Raw genomic sequence first — 24,561 nt, forward strand, 5'->3', positions numbered from 1 at the left:
GTCCAGAGATCCACATCAGGGATCTTGGTCCCTTCAACACCTCACCACACTGGTTTTAGGCAAGGGCCCGTGCAGTGATATTTTATACTTAGCTTATAATATTTCAGTCTAATAAGCTCATGCTGAGGGAGTAGCTGCAGGGATTCCGCTGCTCATCTCTTGCGAAATCGATTAGTCTCTTTGCCGCTCTGTTCAGCAAAAGCATTATTTCAGGACCCGCAGTTAGACTCAGCAACAAAGTTTTCCGACCTTGACTGAGAGTAACCTCAAACTCAGTTTTCATTTCTTGCTTATCCATTAATCTCTTTATTTAGTTAGTTATATGTTTGAAGTAGGATAATAAAACAGGATCCGTATGATGGTATGTCACGTGGTCAGTCAGTAAAAGCACAAAAGCAAGTAGCGCATAATTTTTAGCCCTTATTTCAACATTGTTTTCCATCTAATCTGTTTGCTTTTGAGATAATAGTTTTTATGGTATTGTCACCTGAAACATTAAGACAAAGGTAGAGCCAATTGATTCATGAAAACTAGTGATTTATGTAAAATATTCAAGTACATGATCATTACCTTTCAAATGAACTTGAGCTGGTAAAAATGGTAAAATATTTCATAAACTATAATTTCCTACAAGGCTGACACAACACGATACACTGAATTTAATTTGCATCTTTAAAATTCTACAAACCTGAAAAAAATTATAATAAAATCTAATTTCTGGCATGGTGAGGTTACTATCTAAAAAATTTCTTAATCCGAGTGTAGACTTCGAAGCTAAATTCATAATTAACTAGACGATCACGGATTACTTTTCACTCGAAAAATCTGAGGCTTTTGACGCCCTCTTCCCCGTCTTCCTCCTGAATGACTCTTTTGATCCACTCCTTGTAATGGGCAACCTCTGTATAAACGCCAGGAATACCAGGGGTAGCACAGCCAATGCCCCACGACACCACACCAGATACCCTGCAGGAACTGACGTCCGAGGTAGTTTTGTCGCAACACACCAGAGGTCCACCAGAGTCACCCTGCAAGGGGAGATACTGTTGGAGCTTCAAGGAGATAAGGATAGTTTTCCTGATTTTTGTCGTTTTATAACGAGAAGGAGTGACTTACCGGGATTCTTATCAAACGTTCTTTTCTTTCAAGATTTCTGATTATATATTTTCCTTAGAGAGAGAGAGAGAGAGAGAGAGAGAGAGAGAGAGAGAGAGAGAGAGAGAGAGAGAGGGTGGGGGACCAACCGAAGTCCAAATAACTTCAACTGTTTGGTTAGGCTACTTTAAGATTGTTGCTTTCACGGACGTTATAAAACTGTCCGATGATACTGCAGAGTATATCGCGTAAAGTTCGAGTATTTGGTTGAATTGTTAACGGTTTGAGTAATTTGAAAGATAGGAAAAATATATGAATAAAATGATTTATCAAATCCTGAAGCTTCGGAAGCAATTCGAAGTGATTGTTTTACCATTTAGTTCCTTGAGGTCTGGAGTCTCAGATTAAATGACATCGACAAGCACAAACTACTATACACTCTTTTACAGAGTAAAAACCAACGTGATTTACTCTAAACGTCACAGTATTTGCTTGTAACGTTCTTTCGGCATCTCACCTGGCAAGCGTCTCGTTCGCCCCCTCCAGCGCAAAGGTTCGTGGGAAACACGGTGTATATCCCATTGGAAAACACTTGGGAACAGTCCGCGTCAGATTTCACCTCCACCTGATCGTTCGTTAAGAAAGATCAGAATTGTTAAGAAAGATCAGAATTATTTTAGGGACAGTCAAGTGTTCTTCCTCTGGATGTCTAGCTGTGCAGACAAAAATGTATAACACCTATACGTATCTACATATCAAACAGACGTATATATACAAGACTTTTTGTTCCTTTGATGACCTACATCAGCTGCCATTAACACATGGGGTAGCTTTCCTCCCGACTTGAGCTTCCCCCATCCCGATATGGCGCACCTCTGTCCTACTGAGGCTTCGGTCCTTGATTCAATGGCAACTGGGATGGCTTGTTGGTTTGCTGTAGGATAGAAGAATGACAGTTATATTATTATTATTATTATTATTATTATTATTATTATTATTATTATTATTATTATTATTTATCCCTGCTATACAGTGGGACTAATAAGGTCTTAAGATGTTATTATTATTATTTATAATGTGCAACGTGTGCAAATTCCCAGAGGCAAGATGAAAAGGTCACCAACTTGATGGGAAAGAGCTTGATGAACAAAATGCCAGAAGAAAAAAAGAGAGAATTACAGATAAATGAAGCTAATTAATTTATAATCAAAGCTGAAAAGAAGGTGCTCGAAGGGTAATGAATGAAAAGGAAAGAATTTGTTAAAATACCTGTCAAAGATTGGAATGGCTATGCCACTATTCGTTCTCTTGGCTTAATCAGAGTATTCAAATTTCGCTTTTTCAAGTGGAACTCTGTGTTCAGACACTTATAAGTTAATTGTTTTTATCTGTTATGAGGCAAAAGAAAATAACTATGCAGAATGTGCTATACACCGTTTCCAAACGGCTGTATTACATCTAACTTCTGTCAGTAGTAAAGGCATTACAGTTACCTAAAAACATCACGTTTATCTATAGTTTCCCTTTTATCCAAAATATTACTTAATCTAAAGTATGATGCACGGGCAGTAAATGATTGACAGTGACTATCAAGTAGTCAAAAGATAGAGAGGTCTTGGTTTCCATATAAAAATGTCTCACACACACACAGTAATTTAAAGTACCTTATCATGCGCAAGTAAGAACTCTTATTTAGTTATCAGTCACGTGCTCTTTATGAATAGCAGTTATCGCTTATCGTTTGACAATTGTAAACCGTAAAGTGAATGAACTTTTCTATGGATAAAACAGAGGCGACAATACATTTTTTATGACATTTGTCAAAACTGTTGAATAAGTAATGTGTCACTGGATACTCATCTTACAAGGTGGGTTAACACAAGCAATTTTATTTCATTAGCGCTGATCTTTTATCTAGCCTCTTAAAATGTAGCAATGGTATTTGTCATTTTCAATTTCCTTTCGTCTATATTTTTTCATGTTGACATTCACTGCACATACTATTATATAATGATTACTTATAGAAGTCAATGCTCCATTTGTTGCTCTTATATAATATAAGAATGTCAGTTGCTATAAAAAACCAAGTACTTATCAGGGACACAGAAGGGAGAATGTCTTAATTTTATGATTCCCTTAGCATGCTTCCTTTGATTGTTATAGTTATATGAATTCTGAATCTTAAAAAAAGACAAGTACTGTGAAACTTCGCTTGTTTGTCTGTAAGTTGATTTAAAGGAAAACAGGTGACAGCTGACAGTCAGAATAGCCTGAGGTGTTGCTCTCACTCCACGCTTTAAAGAAATCTATCCATTCCAATGAAGATCTGGAAACACAATTAAAATTCAATACACTGATCTTAGGTCTAGGTATTATCTACGCGTTCAAAACATATCCACAGGATCCTGCTAGTTATAAGTGACAAATCTGGATATTTGATGGATTTTTATTGTTGAATTATTGGTCCACTGGTGACAATCATTTCAATGGGACTAGGAATGGATAAGAGAGAAGGCTTTAAACCAATAAGCCTAACCCAGCCGGGTTGACGGGCTTCACCAGACGCACCTCATGGATATCCACTGAACCCCGAACTCTGCTTATTTCCCGCGTTTTCACAAATGAAGTTTTGCTAACTTTCCACACATAAATTTCGTATTTTAAGCACAGGTTATATGAATTTCCTGACATGAGAAGTTCAAAAGCTTTCACTTGAATGAATGAATCTTATCTTACTACCCGGTTATGGTTTTTTATCTGGAGAATTTGATCAAGCCATAAACATGTTAAGAATTTATGAATTTTCGTCTTGGCTGTTATAATGCGCTGAATCTAGGTAAAGAACTGATCACCATGAATTATTCATACTTTTTATCTGGTGTGCCTTTGTGTATGGGAAGCTGTGCAGTATTATCACAGAAATTAGGCAAATACAGTTTCTTGACCATCGTGATTAGGAAATTATTTAACTTGAGCATGCTACATATCTTCATGAGGTTTTATCCTATTAAAACATACTATTTTCGTGTTCAATTCCATTACAGTCTTTTGGTTTGTGGCGCCCCGTAGAGTGAGTGTACTTTTCTCAAGAATGAAGCGATTCCAGTCATGAAACATCATTCATTTACCTCTTGAATGGAATATAATAGAATATATAATTTAGGCCAAAGGCCAAGCGCTGGGACCTATGAGGTCATTCAGCGCTGAAAGGAAAATTGAGAGCAGAACGTTACAAAGAAGTGACAGGATGAAAACCTCGCAGTTACACAAGGAAACAATTGCAAGATGGAGGTGGAAAATAAGATGGAAGAAAGATTATGAAGGACGTACAGTAAAAAGAAATGAAAATAGTTGCAGCTAGGGGGCCGAAGCGACGCTGCAAAGAATCTCAAGTAATGCCTACAGTGCACCGCGCGTGAGCTGCACTGAAGGCACTACCCGCCTACCTCTTGAAACCGTGTTCACTGGATGATCCACGTCAAGTTTAAGGAGAGCAATATCGTGTTGCAAGGAGAGGACGTCGTAATCGGCCACGAGGACTTTGGACACTCTGTACTCGGTGTTGGCTTCTTTCAGGTCCCAAGCACCTGTCGCCACAACGACGTCTTTGTAGCTGAAAGAGACGAAGCAAAGAATTCTATATTTATTTATGGACATGGAGCTGGCGGCTTCATTTACACAATCATCGTATAGAAACTTGCAGCAGACCTTTAAGAGTCTGGTGTCATCGCTAATGGGCCACAATGATGCCCAAGAAAGAATAAAATACATCTGTTGTTCCAAAGTATCTGGAGAAAGCCATCCTAAAGAGAATTTGGAGGTATACTTCATTTGCTATTAACTATAATGAAAATAAATGCATTAAAACATAGGTCGATACTTTCTCAGCATAATCACTCTGTTAACCTCGACCTGCCCTTTTTTTGACGCGGTTGTGGTACGCTGTGTCGAAAAAAGTGGCCTTCGTTGAACGATTCCACTGGGACTAAGAGAGTAAGGGGCCACTGTTTGACGTAGGTGGAACACGTCAATGGATCCAGGGGACCACTATAGATATATATATATATATATATATATATATATATATATATATATATATATATATATATATATATATATATATATATATATATTTTCTATAGTGGTATTTATATATTATACGATATATTTATATCATGAAAAAAGGAAAACTTATCACCTGAATGCTTTACACACATACATATGTATGTATATATATATATATATATATATATATATATATACACACACACACACACATATATATATAGTGGTATATATATGAAAAAAAAAAAATATATATATATATATATATATATATACTGACACACACACACACATATATATAATATACATATGTGTGTATATGTGTGTGTGTATGTGTGCGTGTAAAGCAAAGCATTCAGGTGACAAGATAGATAGATAGATAGATAGATAGATAGAGATATAAAATCGGCAGGGCCAAATCTGCAGCGCAGATTAGGCGCTCCCAGAAACAAAACAAAAGATACTCCTCCCACCATCTCGTTCATGACCACTGGTGTTTTAACGCCACTTAAGCATCTTTATAAATTAATGATTCCTCCCGCCACCTGCGCCTAATACAGAGCACATATATCCTTATGTCTCTACGACAGGATCACCTGCCGCAAGACGAATTTTTATATCCTTCTCAGGGACTTGACTACAATGTTATGATAGTTCGCAGAATTACACTGAACCATTTTTTCCGTGAGAGAACAGGAGCGCCAAGTTGAGACGGAAGTTAAATGAATTTATTGAGACGTTTAGCGTGAGAAGATCTGTTGTCTAGTGGATATATGATGAATTACATGTTGGTGTTTGCTACGAGTATAAATAAACTCGCTGTATCCGATGTTACACAAAAACATGTATCAGTATACACATACACTGCAAGTGATATAAACATACAAATAAATCGGTTGAGCGACTCAGGAGGAGAAAGTGATTAACGTTAATAACCTTGTATAATTGAACCTGGTGACACTTTCAGCCACGCCTAAGTGATAATCATCCTCACCTTTGACAAGCAACACTGTTTTGTATGATGCTAATATAAATTAAGAGGTTTTGTTTTTTTTGTTTTACACTGGCAGATTATCCACACATTACGACACACTAAATTAAGCAAACAAACAAAATTTGAATGCGTGCGCGCATCGTGTATTGCAAGAACAAGAACTGTTTGTGTATTACACGTTTGAACACTGAAGGGATGTTTGCTGTGAATGTGGTTGTTTTGGAATCGCAATGTTAATAGGGGAAATACTATGGGAGCTAATACATCTCGCCTCGCTGTAAAGAATCAAGTACCTTCATCAAGGACTGAAAGAGGCATTACTGTAAGATGGGAGGGGTCATGACGTCAAAGGAGTGAAGTGTACTATTCTCTCTCTCTCTGTTTTTTGTTTTCCTTTTCAATGACGTTAATGCCTATCAAACACCACTGCTTTATTCTCATAATTTCCTGTTGCAGAAGTGCGATTTCCTGTTTGTCATTCAAGATCAACCCACATAACAGCGTAACTAGCGTACTTTTTCTCGATCGTAATGAAGCAAAAGCCAAATGACGAATCTACTTCTCTTAGACAGGTGGCCTTAGACGCGAAAGAGTTGTTTAGTTTACAATTATGTTTTTCATGAAGGATTCACAGGTTCTTATCCTTTTCGTATGTTTAAAACGTGCAATTTTGTGTAAATTAACTTTAACACAAAATACTTATTTTGTTTACGGGACCATCAAGAACAAAAGCATATTTTCACACTATTGCTACATGTGCATATCTTTTATTAACAGGTTTTTAACAAGATTTTACGTTACTCAAAAGTCTAGGAACTTACACTGACTAGAAGATAAATACGAACGATAACAAAGCACAAGCAAAACTCTGGAAGTATGACATTAATTCTTAACTATTGTGAAAGGCTAATGAACGCAACCAACGGCAATAACGAGAAATTTGATGACTTAAGGTGGTCGGGTACGCAGGTGACAACAATGACCTTATAAACAAAACAACTGGACCGGATTTGTTCTTTGTTTTTTTTTGTTTGTTTTTTTTTTTGCAGAAATCATGTTTATATACATGCACCTCAATAATGTTTCCGCTTAGTCGGTTTGCTGTGTAATCAACATGATATGTAGAAAGGGAACTATTGCAAGGTAATGAAAATACGGTTTTCATAGCCATTTGGGGTGTAGTGATACCGGTACCACTACACCCCTAATGGGTATGAAAACCGTATTTTTCATTACCTTGCAATAGCTCCCTTTCTACATTTTCTGGTAAATTTTAACATACCATCTCGCCAAACTCTGCATCAAGCATCTAATATTGGTGACAAAATGCAATTCGTGCTTGTTTGTAATTAGGTGACAATTTGAACGAACATGCGGAACTCAATATGACACCAGTACGGAAAAGAATAATTGTGATTACTTGGTGCTTGGTGCAAAATTTGGCAGTTGAGTGCTCAAATCAGCCTGTAAAAGTTGTTCCTGTGACAAGGCCATGATGAGATGCAGGATGCTCATGCACTCAGGGTTAAACTTAAGAAGATAAACATAAGATCAGGCGCAGTGCCAGAAATCTATCAAGTCCTGTTTGTTTCTATGTTGGGGCTGAAAGCTGGTTGGGGGAGGATTTGAGAATATTGCACAAAATTATTATTATTATTATTATTATTATTATTATTATTATTATTATTATTATTATTATTATTATTATTATTATTATTATTATTATTATTTCAGTAGATGAATCCTATTCACATGGAACAAGCACACAAGGGTCACTGACTTGAAATTCAAACTTCCGAAGAATGTTGGTTTCAACCTCCCACCGCAGACCCCACGCTGCAGCTGTAACTGATCATGGTACAGAGCCAGTGATTTTTCATCGCCGTGGGGAGACGCAAACCCACGACATCTGAGTCGTTTGTTACGACACTATCCGCTATACACAGCGGACAATAAAACGTTGTGTAGTGAAACTATAGGAACTTCTGAAAAATCGAAGGTTGTCAAAGCTCGACAGAAAGACTGCTATTCAACTACATTCTTCAATAAAGGTAGACGTCGGTACAGTTTCTGTCCGTTTCCGGTTAAAATGATTTGGATAAATGCTGGTGAACACGTTCACTTGCCGGATACCTCTATATAGTTAATTTTTGGTAATTGTCAAAGAATATTTCAGTAACTGTCGCTATAGAAACCATATAGGTCTCTTGTTTACTCCAACCTTAACAAGTGATACCAGTCGACTTAGAAACATAGATTTTGTACCAAATCGACATAAAATCGTTGATTTTGTGCTAAATAATAATAATAATAATAATAATAATAATAATAATAATAATAATAATAACATATTCACTGGTACGCATTCGCTTATTCACTATTGAGTGACCTCAGCAAAGGTATGTGTTCTGCTAAGTGTTTTTGAGTTACATATAACACTTGTTAATAACTGATAATGAACTAAAAATAAAACATGCTGATCTTTTCTCTTTGATACGTAGCCGAATTTGGTAATTTATACACATATACACATTTTATCCATAATCGCTTACTACCACTAGTGCAGACCATTTGATTTCAGCTATACATGAAAACGAAGCTCTCTCGCTCATTTTATCAGTCATGACTAGCATGACGTCAGAGAAGACGTCACGTGAATAATCATCGTATACAAAGCACCATTTAGAGGTAGGAACTATCTTACCACAACGCGTTTAAAAAAGATAAAAACAGATACTGCAATCGGAAATGACGATAAGCAAATTCTTTATATAGTAAGATACGTACTTCGATGACGTAGTTCCTGCAATACTGGTTTACTGTAACTAATAAAAGTCCAACCAATAATTAAGTTACAAACATTTATCAGACTTCTGTCTCATCATTTCCATTAGATGTGACAGTCTTCAGTTGCAAGCAACCCACAGTCAATGCTTTATCACTCTCTGTCAGCAGTGTTTGATAACACGGGACTAAAAACAACTGAAAACTAGATCTCTCTCTCTCTCTCTCTCTCTCTTAAATATTCGAAAAATAAAGCGGGTGGTGATTTATCTGACACTGATACAAGATTGTTATGCAAGTTTCCTGTAACTCTTACAATCTTAGCTCAGAGACGAAGGTGACCAGACTTTTTTTTATGTTGATCGAAACTTATCTAAATCCGTTCATTTAGAAAATTCAGTTAACGAGAATAATTTTTTCTGTTGTTACTTCCTGTTGTAGCATAAGTTTTACTGACAGAAAATAGACCTTTTATTGTAAAGAAAATCTATTCCGTAAAAATCTGTTTACCGCATAATTGTCCTGTAATTTACTGTTGCTTGACCTTCATAGTTAAAAAAAAATTATGATAATTGCCCTGACTACCAATGGGTCACTCACATAGCAGGAGCCTATGCTGGCATAAATCCAGCTTACTTTAGAAAAAGGAGTAACAAGGACTGTCTTCCTTTTGGGGACTTGAAAAACCGGCATTTTTGTATTAGAGATTAATCTTAAAATGGTCTTATTTTGAAAATATCAGTGAATTAAAAGCATAAGATACAAAGGACTTTCTTATACTTAGCTATTGTTTTTAACTGCAGAACACGTACTGTATTTTTGTAACGTATACTGTAATTTATCCGTTGCATTTCTCAACTTTCATAAACTTAATCATTTGTCTCTGCTTTCCGAAATCTGGAGAAATAGCAAACACCATCCCACCCCACCCCCTTCCCCAACCTTTGTTAATTCCAAACATAAATGTGTGCGTGTGTGTGCATGTATTTATATCGGGAAATATGCACAGGCACGCACTAAAACTTAGGCTCTGGCCGGGCTAAAGTACAAAAATAAATTTACGAAAATAATTGTAAGATCTAGATGCTTTTTTTTTTTTGCTTATCTTTCTAGTACGTAAATAAGTATAAACATTACAAGAATGATCAATGTTCCAGTGCTTTCAAAAACATTCATGTCAGCCAACACACTGTTAAGCATCAGCATTTTTGCTCATATCATACACCTTCTGAATGTAAACATTCCCTGAAACTAAATTTGTGATGCACTGTGGTATCATCACGGACAATAAAACGAAATTAACTAGTGGACCTTCGGTGTTAAATGTCTCTGCGTCTTCTTATTGTTATGTCTCCCTAAGAAAACATGAACGTCGTAAAGGCACTTACTCGATGTCCTTGGTGCAATGAGCGGCCGTAATGACCCAAGATTCTCCTATAAGAGTACCTCCGCAGAAGTGCATCCCGCGGGCGTTGCTGGCGACCTTCAGCTGGATGGACACCTGCCATGGGAACTCTCCTGTTGAACACGACGAAGTGACGTTAGGCCTAAGACTATATCAAGAATGCAAAATTTTAGCCAAGAATGCCATTTCGAAGAAGAATGCTTTCTAGTTGACGAGAGCAGTACAATTTAAGTTGAATTATTAACGGTTTTCTAGCACGGTTGTTTTCTAGCAAAGGGAAGACGGCTAAGCCTAATGGACCCTAATTTAAAAGGTTTATAAACAACCTAAAACTTCTACTTTCCACTCATGGTAATCGTAAATGAAATATTAACGTTTGAACACAAAGTTTAATCTGATCATTATATATACGAAAAAGTAAAGATATTAGTATGAAACAGCAGTATTAGGCAAAACATAAATTAGAATCAGCATATGAATTTTTTTTTTTATTTCTTACCGACGTTATGGTATCAGTTTAGCAATCCATTTCAGTTTTCACAGACCCATTTGATCAGGTGAATTCCCTACAAAAACTACCTCACTTGGTGATTCTGAGTCATACTTTTGTATATGCCGTTATGATTTCTACCGACAGAAAAACAGAATGACAATCCAATACAGCTCCCATGACCATCATCTTAAAAAGCATGGGAACAAAAATCAAAGATAAATATTTGCACTAAACCTTTCAGATCTGATGTTCGCGACAAAGGGTCGCAATGAGATAAGACAGGTCAAAGAGAGTAAATAACTAAACAGATAACGAAAAAGTCGATGATTCTCACCTCTGTTGACAGGCTCTCCTCCAACGATGCGATCGGGCCTCACCAGGTCACGATTGGGTCGAATGAGGTCACGCGTCCTGTGTTCGTATCTGCTTGCAGATACTTGGCCTAAATCCACCACCGCATTTATGCAGAGCGAAATGATAACCCACTTCATCGTCGCTCTGTGACAGAGACGCTGTTGGGGTCATAGGCTTCAATACGGTGGAAATACCCGTGGTTTGAAAAAAAAAAAAAGATGAAATGTCCTGATATTTCAGACTAATTTTAAACGATGTTCTAGAGCACAGATGCGTAGAGACAAAGGTACTAGCATATGGTAGTCCTCTAGTTACGATGGTGACACGTTACAATGACACCATCGTTACTCTTAAATATCGTAACTCGGAGGCAGCCTAGCCTACACTATATAATCTATACATATACTGTACTGTACTGTTAATTCTTTTTTATTTTCTACTGTAAAGTGATGGAATGCCTCTTCTTCATCTGGAGACTCACTTGGGCGTTTGGAAGACATGTTGATCTTACATACAGTAAATTTGCATTTTAAACAGTTGAAAACGGACAAAAATCACACACTATCGGTATCGCCATCGTAACTTCGAAACAACGTAACTGGTATCGCCATCGTAACTTCGAAACAACGTAACTGGTATCGCCATCGTAACTTCGAAATATCGTAACTGGTATCGCCATCGTAACTTCGAAATATCGCAACTCGAAACATCGTAACTCAAGGACTGCCTTAATTACATTCATGTGAACACATGTGCATACAAACTATAGTATATATCTGTCTATTTATCTATCATATATATGTATGCATTCAGTATATATATATATATATATATATATATATATATATATATATATATATATATATATATATATATATATATATATATATATATATATATATATATATATATATATATATATGCATTTATGTATGTATGTCTGTATAAATTCCGGAAAAATAATAATTGAAGAAAACGGATCATATGGCACCGGACTATCTGGAATACGATTAACAGTTTTGAGACATTACTGAATCTGTCACATAGATTAGTTAAAAAGACTTGTTTTTACAAAATGTAAACGCCGAGCAAATAATTCATATGTGAAAAATAACATCCTTTAGTCTAGAGACCAATAGGACGGGCAAGCTCGCGTCACAATTCCAGAAGAAAAAGTAAAAGAAGAAAAACACAAGAATGAAGTTCAGCTCTGAAGGAAGCGATATATTTACCTCACAAGAAGGTCTATGAACCTTGCCTCGCAATACCACACTGAAGATGGAAGATCGAAACTTCCGGAGGGCAGAAGCAGGAAGACGCTTTCTACTGAATTCTCTCAAGAAGAAGAGCACACTAAGGGTTTCGTCTGCTGCTGGAGCACTGAACCGCTCGATGGCTTTTAATGAATCGCTATTAAATCAAAACAGCTGAAAGTTTACACGAATTCAGAAAATCTCATGTGTTAAGCGAATATTCATAGAAAATTCGATACAAATTCTTAAATTATCCTTAAATTACTGGTTACTGAATTAATATGCAAATGCATTTCAGCACACACGTGTATATATTCAGAGGCTAACGCGTTAACCGCTTGTCGCTTCTTAAGTCTTAAAATATAATGATGATACTCCTTATCAGAGTCACGTTTAAGGAGATTCTGAAACTAGGAAGAGTAATTCTGGGTGGCTCCGCTTATTGTTCCTATATGTACTTCTATAATATCTTCCTTCAAAAAGTTTCGCTGAAATCTAGTAAAAAATACCGTCTTTAGGTACTTGTGTACGGATAGCCAGCGTGGGAGAAATTTTGTTGGCTTGGTAATAATAATAATAATAATAATAATAATAATAATAATAATAATAATAATAATAATAATAATAATGAAGACTGGAAAATATCTTCTTTTATATACCTTGTAATATTTTTAAGGTCTCCCCGTCATGTATATTTTCTACGCCCTTTGATTGAAAAAGGATTTTCAATTATTTATTCTGGACGAGCAAAGGGAGTCACTTATAATGGAAAAAAATGATACACGAGTGACAGAACTTCTATTTTATTTCTGTTAGACTATGTTGGCTTTTCTGCCAGCACGGGCTCTTGCTCTTAAGAACAGCCTATACGAGCGTAGAGCGAAGGAGCAGTATGATGAGTTTTAAACTGGAACAGAAATATGAAAATTATCTATTTTTCTTGCTAGTTACGTTTCTCCAGTACCATTGGAGTTTCGTCGCTTAATGGCTTTCCCGAATGACGTAAAAAACTGACGGTTAAGTATTCATAGATGACTATTAATCGCCCACGTTATCATCATGACGATATAACCTACTTTTCTGTTTATGATTAAACTAAAATCACGCTTGATTTTTTTCCAGCCCCGCGTACCATATTCATGGTCCATTAGAGTCTCCTAGAAGTCATTTCCTTGCTTCCTCGCCGTCTTCTCTTTCAAATGACTGCTTTTGGAACCATGTAAATCTTAAAATACAGCAATATTTTTTATTTCAAATTTACCGGTTCGTTACTGTTTTTCCTTGCGAACGGAATCCAACATCTTACTATCTGAGTCTCTCCGGCCTTGCGTTGAGAACAATAATCGCTTTGATATACTGTATGTATTCTTTCTTCTTACGTCTCGAACATGTAAACAATACAGATGAATGCTAATTTTGTTTATTTTAATAACTGACTTTGTCCACTAAAAACTATTCTACAATTTTAAACTTTTGATTTGAACCTGATGCACAGTTTTGAAAGTCTTGAATAGATTTGTAAACAAGAAAGAGAGAAAATGGGAATTCAGCGACCAAACGTATCAGAACGTCTTTGGACGGACAGACTAACATGAACAGACGAACAAATAAACAGACAGTTAATATATAGCCCTCCTCCAACATCGTTGGTGGGTGTAGTAACTAAAGAAGAAGAACTAAAACGAACAACATCGCGGTTTACAACATTTGCTAGAACAGCGTTTACCCTCTAACATCGTAAACATCTTTAATGACTCGGAAAGTGATTTCTCGCCGGCAACAGCTGCGTTATTATTTTTGCTCTATTGAAATGCAAAGTCTCTTATAAACACACACGGCTCGAATATGCGGCACACTTGACCATATTCCAATCTCTTTCGGCTCTCGTAATTATCATCCCACGGCGATAAATTTTTTTTCTTATTTCCAGTGAGATGATGTTCACGTGAATAAATGAGGTTGCAATTAACTTGATTAATTTTCGTGGAAACACTTTTGAAAGTAAATTCACATAAGGAGAACTCAGGAAAAGGGATAGTAGGTTGAAACTGGTGGAAATGTTAACAAGGTTGTGATTTGGACCATTTGACGGAAAAGAAAGTGACTAAAAAAACCGATAAACGATGGAATGAGGCGATTAGTTGATAAATAGGCTTATATAAAGATAAACTGACGGAAAATTCAAATGCAAAAATAAAAACAACAACAGACAAACTACTCCCCCTTGGGAGTGCCAAAGCGGGATTCTAAAACTACTACTTCATCTCAAGGACGTTCCTGCGCCTCTCTTCATCAGTGCTTTTATATCACGACTTGGAAGAATGAAAGCCCAAGTCATATGAGAAATATTAAGAAATGTTGCGAACAATGAGCCTCATTGTCAGTACTGCAAGTTGACGTCATGGGCAAAGGCCAAGTTTGTGTATGAGAGCAAGAAAAACTGCGTAAATCTGCAGAAATCTTGGGCTATATTAAAGTTAGAATGTGTATTTGAATCTCCCCTTCTTAAATTCACTAACTTGTTCGTTTCCCGTGACTTCTCCATATCAATGAACAATGTATTTTCAGTGGAATGAATAATAAGGTCCCTTATAATCCAATACAGATTAAATAAGTGAATATCAAAGGTGCGAAGAAAAAAAGTTATGTATATCTTAGTTTAACCCGGCCACTGAGCTGATTAACAGCTCTCCTAGGGCTGGCCCGAAGGATTAGATTTATTTTACGTGGCTAAGAACCAACTGGTTACCTAGCAACGGGGCCTACAGCTTATTGTGGAATCCGAACCACATTATGACGAGAAATGAATTTCTATCACCAGAAATAAATTCCTCTAATTCTTCACTGGCTGGTCGGAGAGTTGAACGCTGGGCCAACAGCGTGCTAGCCGAGAGCTCAACCCACCCCCTCCAATGAAGAACTGCGAAGCTAAGAGAGAGAGAGAGAGAGAGAGAGAGAGAGAGAGAGAGAGAGAGAGAGAGAGAGAGAGAGAGAATTGAATTGAATTGAATACAGAATTTAGGCCAAAGGCCAAGCACTGGGACCTATGAGGTCATTCACTGCTGAAACGGAAATTGACAGTAAAAGGTCTGAGAGGTGTAACAAACAAAAACCTCGCAGTTGCACTATGAATCAATTGTTAGGAGAAGGTGGAAAGTAAGATGGAAGAAAGAGAATTTGAAAGGAGATGCAATAAAAGGAACGAAAGAGGTTGCAGCTAGGGGCCGAAGGCATGCTGCAAAGAACCTTAAGTGATGCCTACATCGCACCTCATGGGGTGCACTGACGGCACTAACCCCTACGGAGAGAGAGAGAGAGAGAGAGAGAGAGAGAGAGAGAGAGAGAGAGAGAGAGAGAGAGACGCATGTCTCAAAGATGTGAATGACTGTAAATAACAAAATTTGTTAAAGCTGGCGTTTAGTGAATTCAGGGCACCAAACTCCGGCAAAAATAATAGATTCTGACAAAGTTTGCAGGACGAAATATTGTGATCACGGAACGGAGCACATACTAAGATACTTGCAACGAAGATTCACATAACTGATATTCATGAGTATTTTGTGATCAAATGGAACTAATTATGGTAAAAGAAACAAGTCTATAGGCATGAAAGATGCAGTAACATTAACTCTTTTTACCAATTTTTAATTAGTTTCAAAGCACTGTTAACCCTGTCAAAGTTCATAAAAAAAACGTGAATGTTCTTGTTTGCGTTCACTGTAGTTCTTGAAGAAAGATCTTTAAAAAAGTATGAAAGATGGCCATTAAAAGATAATGGAATGATCCAAACTATGTTGGACGTAAATTTTCAAAATGACCTAACCTACTCCAATAAACTGTACGGCATTGATCGAGGAATTTCCAGCCAAAATTTGCCATCATTATATTTATTAGAAAATATGCTACCTCTTTCACAAAACATTAAAATCTATAATTTTTAGCCTATGGATGTACCACCTGAAAAAATGCGTCGAACTAATCAACGCAACGTCACCCGTTTAAAAGGGGTGGCCTTGTTCGTCGCAGATGTGAGCACGCCGCATAAAAAAAAAAAAAAAAAAAAAAAAAAACACTCGACCTGTTACTCTAATTGATCAGCAGAAGAGTGTCATCATGGGTTTTTAAATCCCCTCAGAGGCGGGAAACCTAAATGGTATTATGGGTCAAATTCCGATGATTTGAAATTTTCCCTTTCCAGTCACTAAAAGATTGAGGTTAACTTAACTGCAAGTTAGAACTGTAATACCTTCACGTACACAATATGCTCTTTGAAATGATTCATTACCGTGAATTACTTCATCATATCAATGATAACAATTATGGAAAAAATATTTTTTCTGAACCTAAATCTCAAACAAATCACAAAAAAATCCCACATCATAGTTTTACTAATGCTAATAAACTACGTGATGACTAAGCCAAAGCTTGATTTGAAATAACCTTGAGAATTTCATACAGATGTAATTTATTCGTATTCATTATACACACACACGCACGCACACACACACACACACACACACACACACACACACACACACACACATATATATATATATATATATATATATATATATATATATATATATATATATATATATATATATATATATACTGTATATGCGCCTTCGTCACTGTACAGACACCAAAACTAGTAAGGCTCTTCATTCTGTGTCACATACGGAATTAATTCTTTTAGCAGCTTTAGATTTTATTAGCATGCCTGACTCAAACAGATTTCGGGCGTGAAAGTGTTGTCTTAAGAACAAATTTTCACGCGTCTCTTAGCATTTTAACCCCAAGCGTCGCATCCTTCTACTAAAATATGATGTGAATTAGGAGCCAAGGATGTTCTTCCATGTAAACATCGTGTGCTACTTAAATTTTGCCATCTATGCTGGCTACAGGTATTAATTCCGACAATAAGCTGTTGAAATATGAAAAACCGTATTGCGTGCCAACGCTGTTAGGTCGGGGCCACACTTGAGAAATGAAATAAATCCCTCAAAGTAGGTGAGGAAATGACTACTCAAGAACCTTGACACCTACAGTACGCACGACCACCCGAGCCATAATCACGCTAATTTGCTCGCAGCTTCCTTCGATTTGAAAAACTAGCGTTCGAATATGCTCGCTTCAGTGCTATCACTTAATGATTTGAGCGACCAGGAACATACATTACAAAACTATTGTCTTTGTATATGACATTTTCTTCTCAATCTTAAATAACAGCGCTGAGATATTTCAAGATTCGATTATAATCACACACCAGTGAATATTTCAGAAACCGCATGCTCAGAGACTTACCAATTTCCTACAGACTTGGCACCGCTTCAACTCAAGTGCCATTCATTTTAAGCGTAATATCACCACCACAATTACCACTCAATGCCCACACATTTTTAAGTGTTATAACCTTTAAGCAATACTGCTTAGGAAATCCCTAGAGACTCGTTTTGGTATCGGAAATAAAAGGATTCGCATTCGAGGTTAAATCTCATTGTTTGTGTCATTTCGTCCTAATATAGCTTATTCGCGAAGGAAACGTTCAGGCGACCGGGTAGGTTTTATAATTAACAGCAATTTGACACATTGATTTCACATATTTAATCATCGCTGTCATTACGTCACGGCAAATTATCACAGTCGTTACCTTAAATGTTTAAAAAAAAAATTTTTTTTTACTTTTCTCACACCACCTATGCCTAGGGTTAGCAAGGGTATCTGAACAAATCATAGTTACCGAAAGTCTTTAAAAAACCAAACATGGCAACATAACTTTGAAATACCACACATTTTACTTTTTTCACTGTATGTCGGAAACCGAAACTGGTATTTTTTCATGTGATTTAAGTTTCCTTTCGAATGTATATCTGGTGAAATTCACTTGGGCGAAAATGGTTACACCGGGAATGAATTCACTGGCTATAATTATTTCTCATTCAGGCAATTCACAATTAATTTTTCAGTCTATTTCCATTTGGGTACATTTCCCCAGCGTCACTGGTAATGGCAGTTTGGGAACTAAAACTAATATACTAAAAAAATAAAATCTAAAGGTAATAAAATTCCCTATTTTGAGAGGCTGTTTTCTCTGACCACCGTCATATCCGATTGAAAAACTAAGTGGCTGTCTACAAAGAAGCAATTTGCATGCACGGACGAACACTGAACTTATGAAACGGAACATCCTTTCATTTCGAAATGTACATAAGAATTGTTAGTAGATTATTAGGAATTTCATCATTTTACACATTAAACCTTTAAATACATCTTCGGCAAATTGTAAGTAAATGCCCATCGATGATGATTCGAGCTGCATAACCTTACTATTTTTCAAAAAATTCTTTCCTCCCTTCTCTGCGTATTATTAGTGCTTAATCTTTACCTATTAATCATTTCCTATTTATCTGGCAGTCTCCTCACACTGCTGTTCACTTTTTTACTCATGTAGAAAATCTGTTTTTGAAAACTTGCTTTGCTAGTTAGGCTAATGACTTCCTTGGCTTGTACCATATACGAATGTTGAGCATTCCGAATTATGATAATCGTAAGACTAGACCATTTCTAATCCTACAGTAGCGCTGTTGTTTGTCTCACCTTGTCTTGAAGACGACCAATGGCAGGAGCAGCTTAAGGAAACAGCGGGTCTCAAGCCACTGGCGATCCAAAAGTTTAGGCAGGGAGGTGTAGCGATCCCTAATTTCACACCTCAACTTCTCTAGCGCACCTGACCAAAACCACTAAAACACTTGAGGCCACACTTTAGAAGCATCCCGTCACCAATATATGCAAAGCGAATAGCACATGTGTATGAATGAACACACCGAGAAGTCTCTCGCTGACTGACCATCGGCAGGTAAACAGAGGAAGACTTTGGTTGGTTTTGTTTATCCTTGTGAGACGGATATTTTGTGATTGAAATGCTGGATTTTAGTATTGATTCTCGTAACTTATATGCCTATCTTTTGGCTGTTTTTGTTCAGCAGTATTACCATTATTTTCTTTTTTATTTTGTCTGATGATCGTTATTTTAATATAAAAAAATTATCTTGCCAATCACACATTTTCTTATGACAAATGACAACCAAATACAAATGAGCGTTTGGATGATGATTTCCTTACTCGCAGCGTGACGTCAAAGCCTCATAACGCAACCGTTTTTTTTTTATTCGTTTATCATGAAAAGTTCAAAGTTAGAACACATTTAATAACCTTGATGTTCTGGCACTAGCTTATTATAAAGATTATTTTTTATAAGAGTACCTTCGATCTCACAGACTTAACGTACTTCATGTACGAAATCCGCTTAGACGCAACCTCAGGTAAACTCACCTCTGAGCAAGGTTACCTTATACATGTAGACTTACGGCTTAAATGAAACATAGGATTACGTCATTACAGACCAATCACTTTAGTACGAAAGAAGTTGAAGACTTAAGTGAGTACCTGGCAGCTCTCAATAGAAGACTTATATGGGTGGAAAATTTATCAATTTTTCGAGAACAGTCTTGATTAGAAAAGTGGAACATGCCGCAAATCAAATTATATTGGCAAATATGAGTTTGTGCATCTGAAGTCTTCATATTGCGATATTTATGCTCAGCAACCTTGTGGTAATATTATAATAAATCCTTCTGATTATACTATGACAACTACGTGATTTGGAGTCACCAGATACCTGTTAATATCCAAAACAGATATTCTTAAAAGAAGTCGTACCTAAATTAAATCAATATTACCACCGTGTCTTACTCCCCTCCACTTCTGGGAAGAGACCGAAAGTATCACAGGTGTTTCGGAACTCGGAGACGCATCAGACATTTCAGCATCGAAGCGGTTAATTAGCCTAATGCGGGAATATATGAGGTCACTTAAACTTCCATATAGAAATATGGATCGATTATCCATCGGTACATTAGAGACATCTGTGTTCACTATGCGAGTGTGCATATATACATACTGTACATAAACAGTTTCTCTTCAAGACAGGTTTGAGTGTGCTGGGTAACAGCTAGGCTCGAGAGCTACTTGAGTGAATACTCAAACAGATTCGGACTAATGTCTATCACTGTGATATACTCTCATGTACTAATGATGCTTCACATTCCCACAAATGTATAAAGATCAGTCCTAGAAAGGGTACAAATGGATTTACCCGACTCTCTCTCTCTCTCTCTCTCATTAACATTTTCCTGTCTGTATCGAGCGGTGACGAATAACAATAACAAACCCACAAGTTCAAGATTTCACGGAGAATTCACAAAGGTTAAAGTGGAAATCACAAATAGTTTCTCATGGTAGGGATGTAACTGATCGGGTTAGACAAATTACAGAGACATTTAGTTTCTTCAACTTCTTTTTTATATGTAACTTTTAACTTTTGATTTTAGGCCATTCATGTCACCGAATGCATATCACCCACGCTGAAAAGGAGACGAAGTGTCTCGGAACTTTTTGTGAATCTTACTCGAATCTTCCAAGCTGTGGTTCTTATAAGTTCGCCTCCGTTGCTGGGCAATTATATCATTACATCCCATTGAAGCTAAGACTGACCAGACGACCGCTGCCCACGTCTCGTGGGATACTTACCAAGGAGACTTGACTCTTGTGCTGAAAAGGAAGAATGAGTTTTTATTCTGGTCTTCTGTGATGATGATGTGCTTTGGAGTCCCGTGTAGTCTCGACATACATTCATTGTTGAAAGAACTCGCACCAGATGTCAATCTCTGTCACTCTCAGTGCTATCGCGCAAGTGGTCCTTGTTAACTGCGATAAATAATTATTTTGCACAACGAGAACAGTGATTGTCGTTGCATGAGACAAGACACGAACCAAAGGTATAGGGTCTATTTAACCCCTTATCATCAGGTTACCCTAAATGATTAGCGTTAAGGGGAAAACAATGTGTTCATTGTGTAAAGATAAAACCCATTCTCAAATAAATCCTATCACAAAACTATATTGTACAGCATTAACAATTATTACTTTTAAATATGTATGTCTGGGTGTTTGAAGCATGACCTAAACTGTGTAAATGAAAAATAATCAGTGCGTGAAATTAACATCGGTTTATTAATATTAATTCCCGTAACTTTTACTCTGAAGCCATACGTTTTCAACGTGAATTTTCCTGAACATTTTGAGAGAGAGAGAGAGAGAGAGAGAGAGAGAGAGAGAGAGAGAGAGAGAGAGAGAGAGAGAAAAGAGTTGGTGAGATTATTATCCATATAATGACTGAAGCCACAGTAACGACCCCAGCCTACGAATTTAAAGGAATGCCCTACAAAAGTCCAGAGGAATATTCTCTCACATCAACAAGTCACATAAGGTGATCGACCTTCTATGAAAATGCAACATTATAACCAAGATTATAACTATCTTCTTTATAACTATCGCTGTCAGATGATGGTATATGAGTATTAAAAGAATCAACAATTTGAGAAAGATGGAAAACATTTAATAAAAAATGTATCGTAATCTAGGAAAAAAGAATCAGTTTCTTTTTATAAAACCTTTCAAGTAAAAAAAAATTATCTTTCGTGAGTTTGGTACGTCATCTGATTACCTAAAACCTGTGGTTTTTATGCAATTCAAAATATGGTTACATTTGTCATAGAAGTTACTTTCCTAACATTATGTTACTTTCTTAAGAATGAGTCTCCATCTTATTAAAATGCATAGAAGTAATTGTCTTCCTTCGTTTCTTCGAGTTTGGCAAAGCGTCTCGTCTCCCAGATAGATAGGCTCACAGCATGGTCGTTGATAACGTATTTATGCCACATATAACACTACGATAAACAGAAGGAAGCCAGCAGAGAGAGATAGAGAGAACGCTAACCTGAGTGGCTCAACGTTGCTTCCTACTGAACGAGGCCGACGTGATCTCTCGCCACCCGGCAGGGATGCGGGGTGCATGATTCAGCCCGAGAGGCGTATCCTTGTATTACCTGCTGTCGTGGTAACCAGTGACATCACCGCTTTAAATAAATGTATGGCTGTAATGCAAATGCTGTTTTGTCTTTTGATAACTGAACTGAACCTGCCTGTTTTTAAGAGGAAAAGTAAATAATGCCGGGATAGAGTTTCTCAGAGGTCTTTCTTAAAACAAAATTAAACAACATGCTGTTGTTAGAACACGCTGAAGTTTGCATCACACGTCCGTGCGTGTACAAGGAGGCCGTGAGTATTATCACAAAGTTGGCAGTAATTTTTATATTCACACTATATTTCTATACTGTTTTCCTCATTGAATACTTTCATCTTTTAAAACTGTAGCTAATAATCATAGCAAAATTACTATAATTTACTTTTCTATGTACGATAGTTCTTTGCATCTGCCACATTCGAGCGCAGGTGTCGCTCCACAAATCCAAATACCACAGGTGTAACGATCACAGCTTTATCATAGCAGGTGTGTCACCATTTCACTGGCTATGCTTTTAAAACTTCCCCAACAGACTGAAAGGATTACTTTGTGCGGTTTAGTTCTGCATTTCACAATCAGGATTTTGGTAAAAATATCTTGCAAATGCCTTGCTAAGTTTACCTTCGATCCGTTTTCTGTTTCCGAGAGTTTGCAAATGGGAAGATATTGATGACGTTGTTGGTTTCTCATACATATGGTATTCTAGGGTAGCAGCAGCTGTCTGGTACTTTTTAAAGTCGTCTAATCCTGAACAGTTTCTCATATAAATGAAACTGCTGAGTAATGCCCGTTTGTTTCTTCCTCTTTTGATTAAAGAGGCTCAACCCAGGTTATTTCCTCGCTCCATTTTCTATCTTCCTCTGGTCTGGATTGGACGACGGCACTTGCGCCTCCCTATCAGCCTCTGCAGTTGTAAAAAATCTACTATTATCATATCAACTTGTCGTTTCTGGGGGGATGCGATGATAATACTCGTACTTCGAAAGAGTTCTGTATCATCTTTTCCTTGCTGACTTAAACTTTGTAACAGACTTTTTTCAAGGACTTAGGAATAACAGCCAAACCAATTTTACTAGCTACCTATCATGTCATCTTTTCCGCAGTCATTGTATGCAGATGAACAGTTGCTTATGATGTTTTAAATCCCTCATCACTTCGCATTGTTTTATGAAATCACACTTGGAAACTTTTTACACTAAGAACGAAGAATGATAAAACAATATTTTTTGAATAACTAGATTGAAATCTGTATGTGTAATAAAGGTGGATACGGAAATGAGTCATGAATGGTATGCGGAGTGGTTGATATATGCAGATTATACGGTACTGACGTGGGACAGTGAAGAGAAACTGCAGAAACTACTGTAGTGGAAGACTTTCCCTATTTTAGTTGAGTGAACTTTGATCTTACGTTTTGCCTTAACGAGCTTACAGATTGGACTCATCATAGCAGAAAATCTCATTGAAGATTTGTCACAATACAGTATGTTGAAGTGAGGCAGAGTACGTTATTGATTCCAGGACATGAATGACGGGTTAATTTAGGTGGAACAGGTTGATTTCGGTAGGATAAACAGGTTAATTAAGGCAGAACAGAACAGAAGAGTTTAGGTAGGACAATAAAAGGTTAGTTTAGAGAGGACAAAACAGGGTAACTACAGTAACGCAGAACGGGTTATTAAGGTGGTACGAGAAAGAACAAGACAGTATAAGTAGGAAAAATCATGTTAATTTAGGTGTGATAGAAAAAGGGTCATTTTAGGTGCTAAAGTCGAGGAAAATTCGGATAGCAAAGGACAGGTTAGTTTAAGGCAGGCCAAAAACAGTAACAGTGAGATACACGACTATGAGGGACGAGTAGATTATGAAGAATAAATGGAATGCATGTGCAGTGGGGCAGACTCACCTGTGATCTTTCATTATGAGGTCTTTCTTTCAAAGTTTAAAAGGTATCGTGGTCATAGTACTTTCACAGCTTCATTTGTGATATAAAACTGAAACAAAATGTTCTGTTTAGTAAAATGTACAGTTCTCAGGAAGTAAAACACAGCGTCAGTTAGGATATTTTATTTGTTAATTTTCTACAAACAGATTTGTGATTAGAAAACAACAGCAAAATAATTGGTTCCTCTTCAGTAACTATTTACATACTTATATACAAAGACGTTATCTATAAAATAAATACATTAGTTC

General features: G+C 36.8%; 1 protein-coding gene across 5 annotated transcripts; it reads right to left on the reverse strand.

The window, feature by feature from the left end:
- Positions 1-354: 354 nt before the first annotated feature.
- Positions 355-19,305, reverse strand: LOC136833169 (trypsin-1-like). Of its 5 annotated transcripts, none has more exons than XM_067094893.1 (7): positions 19,041-19,305; positions 11,171-11,334; positions 10,327-10,456; positions 4,542-4,708; positions 1,899-2,029; positions 1,613-1,720; positions 355-1,028 (listed from the first exon to the last, which is right to left on the reverse strand). In XM_067094893.1, exons 2-7 carry the CDS (start codon positions 11,325-11,327, stop codon positions 813-815), a joined length of 909 nt encoding a protein of 302 aa, XP_066950994.1. In that variant the 5' UTR covers positions 11,328-11,334; positions 19,041-19,305; the 3' UTR covers positions 355-812. The 5 variants fall into 5 exon arrangements, with proteins under 5 accessions (XP_066950994.1, XP_066950996.1, XP_066950998.1 ...); XM_067094895.1 differs by having other exon boundaries at positions 11,171-11,348; XM_067094897.1 differs by having other exon boundaries at positions 11,171-11,364; positions 19,041-19,171.
- Positions 19,306-24,561: the final 5,256 nt, after the last annotated feature.

The sequence above is a fragment of the Macrobrachium rosenbergii genome, chromosome 51 (genome assembly GCF_040412425.1).
Source record: "Macrobrachium rosenbergii isolate ZJJX-2024 chromosome 51, ASM4041242v1, whole genome shotgun sequence".
Classification (NCBI taxonomy): domain Eukaryota; kingdom Metazoa; phylum Arthropoda; class Malacostraca; order Decapoda; family Palaemonidae; genus Macrobrachium; species Macrobrachium rosenbergii.

Coding starts and splice junctions, on each gene's coding strand:
- LOC136833169 (XM_067094893.1), bottom strand. CDS start 11,327: ATGAAGTGGGTTATCATTTCGCTCTGCATAAATGCGGTGGTGGATTTA. Junction 2,030..4,541: donor AGTGAACACGGTTTCAAGAG/GTAGGCGGGTAG, acceptor TCTATCCTACAG/CAAACCAACAAGCCATCCCA. Junction 1,721..1,898: donor ATGTGTTAATGGCAGCTGAT/GTAGGTCATCAA, acceptor ACGAACGATCAG/GTGGAGGTGAAATCTGACGC.